This window comes from Bactrocera latifrons, unplaced genomic scaffold (genome assembly GCF_001853355.1).
Source record: "Bactrocera latifrons isolate USDA-ARS-PBARC rearing strain unplaced genomic scaffold, ASM185335v1 scaffold_588, whole genome shotgun sequence".
NCBI lineage: Eukaryota > Metazoa > Arthropoda > Insecta > Diptera > Tephritidae > Bactrocera > Bactrocera latifrons.
Genome location: NW_017537254.1, coordinates 89,922 through 93,355, shown reverse-complemented (window position 1 = coordinate 93,355; position 3,434 = coordinate 89,922). Strand labels below are relative to the sequence as shown.

At 34.3% G+C, this 3,434-nt stretch overlaps 1 protein-coding gene across 1 annotated transcript; it reads left to right on the top strand.

Annotated features, from left to right (window-relative positions):
* The first annotated feature begins 1,878 nt into the window (after positions 1-1,878).
* Positions 1,879-2,758, top strand: LOC108974741. The gene is made up of 2 exons (XM_018942767.1): positions 1,879-2,203; positions 2,338-2,758. Exons 1-2 carry the CDS (start codon positions 2,107-2,109, stop codon positions 2,715-2,717), a joined length of 477 nt encoding a protein of 158 aa, XP_018798312.1. The 5' UTR covers positions 1,879-2,106; the 3' UTR covers positions 2,718-2,758.
* Positions 2,759-3,434: the final 676 nt, after the last annotated feature.

The window sequence follows — 3,434 nt, the reverse complement described above, 5'->3', positions numbered from 1 at the left end:
CCGAGGACACCGTTTTGACTCAATTGAGGATATAAAAACTGAATCGAAGAAGCCTCGGATGGCCATCACGACGGATAATTTTTCGAAGTGCATAGATGACTCGAAAATTCGTTGGCATAAGTGCATTGCAGCGGCAGGGGAATACTTCGAAGGAAATGAAGTCGACAAAATTCCCCTTTCAATTTGATCACAGTAGTATATTAATTAATTTTTAGATATAGCATTATTAATCACCGTTAAATTATCTGCAAATTGGTAAATACATTTTTGTAAATCGATTAATTATCATTAATAAATAAATCAATAACATGAGAAGCAAGCGGAAAATAAATATCTCGATTACCAAATTTAGTTACATATATGTATCACACATTGTGATTTGATGCATAGCAAATTTAATAATACAACTATGTGATAATACTTACATGCACAATTAAGTCAATTAGTTTTAATCAAACATTTTTAAACAATTAAGCACAAATAATTTAAAAGCTAGTATAACTTCACTGTATTCTCTTCACTATAAAAGAATTTAATTTACTTCACTCTAAGTAACATATAATCGGTTATGCTAACATCAAAAATTTAAGATGTAAGAATAATTGAATATTTTATTCCAATTTTTTTCTGTTGATACATAGATAGCTTACATTTCAATTTATAATCGCAATATTATTTAGTTTTAAATTCTTTATTTATTATTTGACAGTCAAAATTATCCGTTAGCTCCAAAATATTTTAACAGATGACGTTAACTGTTGGCTGGATTGAATAAGTCTTCAAAAGATGGCGCTATGTTAACCTTTATGTGCTCGGGATTGTAAAATTACGTTGGCGGTCGGAAGTCTCCATTTGTAGCAATTATGTATTTGTATGGAAAACTATGTTAACATACGAACGAAAACACTGGCTGAAGAGTTCTATACTTGAGTGCATATTTAGTATGTAATATATGATTTTGAGATACATAGTTAAGTTGAAAATGTTTAAATATTATTCATGGTACAACATTTACCTAAAGTATTTGTTGTGGCATATGTGCCACATACAGGTTTTTTACACCAACTGCTAATCTGGCGTGTGGTTTTACGCTTTCCAGCTTCACAATTTTGACAACGTACAAGGTGCATAGGTTGAAAGACGTTACAAATATTAGGCAAGTGGTTCGCAATAGTGCCAGAAACAGGAGAACTACCGAGTGCCATTTCAATAGCCAGACGTGTTAGAGCATGACCTAATACCCTTGGATTTTCGGAGCGCTATTCAATTGCTGGCATGAAAAGCTGTTTCGCAATTCATCGCAGGAACTTTCGTTGTTTGTCTGTTTGTTGGATATGGTCGTTGTTTTCAGAATATATAATGAATCCGGCTAGAGCGCTTATATCTGGCATGTTAAAAAACATTGCCAACGCAAAGTTTTCCGTTAAGTGGAAGTGCATTTTGTCCATTGAATCGACGCCTCCTTTAGTAGCGTTGTATTTAAGGATATACAGTGGATATACTGTCAAAACTGTTGCAAAATATTCAATCAATTTGTTAGTTTAAATATCAAATGGTTGAATATCAAGATGGATCCGACTTTGTTTTTTATTTGAGCTCTAGTGAGAGTGAAGGGGATGAAAAAATAGTGCGGAGGCAACTAAGAGATAGGAGCAATCCTTTGGCACTGCCGAATACAGCGTAGGTATATAAAAAATAAATCATGAAACCTCGTTAATGAAGATTTCTTTGCAGATTTTTAAAACGATTTCGTCTAACTAAAGAGGCTTTTGAATATGTCCTAAATAATATATGTGACCTGGTCTACGAAAAGGGAGCTAACGTGTGAAAACTAGTTTATGACTTTTTGGATTCTATCACGTGAAAAAGCATCTCATCTTCCATCCGAATCAATTAAGATTTTTTGACACCTCAGCCCCCCTTCCGTAGACCAGGTCACATATGTTTAACGCAATCTAACGTCAGAGCAGTGCCTCCAGTGCTACAATTAGCAACCACGCTCTCACTTTGGCTAGCGGTGGATACCAGCACAGTGTAGGCAGTGAATATTTGATTGGGATTTGTCAAAGCACTGTTTCGAAGCTGACATCCCATGTGCTTAAAGAAATGGAAGCCAAGTTGTGCCCGCAGTTTATACGGTTTACACCAGAGGATTCCCTTACGTGTAAAGAGTGGTTTGTGCAGCAACATAAAATTCCTGGAGGTAAATATATACTTCACAGCTAAAATATTTATATTACGATTTCAGCACAACAGGAATGAAAATTCATGGCTTTTAGTTACATATATCTTCATTTTCTTCTTTTTACCACATTGATTTTATTTATATTTTAACAGGGGATTCTGGCTACCCATTGGAACCATGGTGCATAACTTCTTACAGAAACGCTTCGAATGATGCAAAAGAAGCTATGTTTAATGAAATTCATTCCAAGGCAAAATGTATCGTCGAACGAACTATCGGAATTTTAAAAGGGCGCTGGAGAATTTTAGGATATGGTAAGAGAGGAAGGTACCATCCGACAAAAGTGGCAAGATTTGCTAACGTTTGTGCAGCATTACACAACATCTGCATAAAATTTAAAATAAATTATGATCCTCAGAATTGCGATTCTGACCAAGCAACGGATATCGACACCGAGGTAGCGAACCGCCTCACCGCAATCTGCCAAACAATAAGAGATAAAATAAAGCACTCTTTAATAAATTCAAGATGAAAATGTCTATGTCGTTACCCTTGTAAATATTTTTTTCCTTCTAAACCGAAATACAAAAATTTTGTTCATATAAATTCATTATTTTTATTTTAATTAGTCGTTTCATCACGTTTGGTGCTTTTATCACATTTCTAAAATTTTACATAAATAATATTCAAAAACAAATTACGCTCTATTAAATTAAAAAAATTCATTAAATGCTTAAACTAACAAGTAAGGAAGGGCTAAGTTCGGGTGTCACCGAACATTTTATACTCTCGCATCAAATACCGTATTTGTGTAAAGTTTTATTCCGCTATCATCATTAGTTCCTAATGTATATATTATACAGAGAAGGCATCAGATGGAATTCAAAATAGCGTTAAATTGGAAGAAGGCGTGGATGTAAACCGATTTCACCCATATTTCGTACATATCATTAGGATGTTAAGGAACTATTATGTACCGAATTTCATTGAAATCGGTCGAGTAGTTACTGAGATATGGTTTGTGGTTCATAAGTGGGCGACGCCACGCCCATTTTCAAGTTTTAAAGAAAGACTGGGTGCAGATTCTTTTTGATATTTCTTCCTTAAAATTTAGCGTTTCTGACGTTTTTTGTTAGTCGGTTAAAGCACATTTAGTGATTTTCAACATAACCTTTGTATGGGAGGTTTGCGTGGTTATTATCCGATTTCTTCCATTTTTGAACTGTATATGGAAATGCCTAAAATAAAC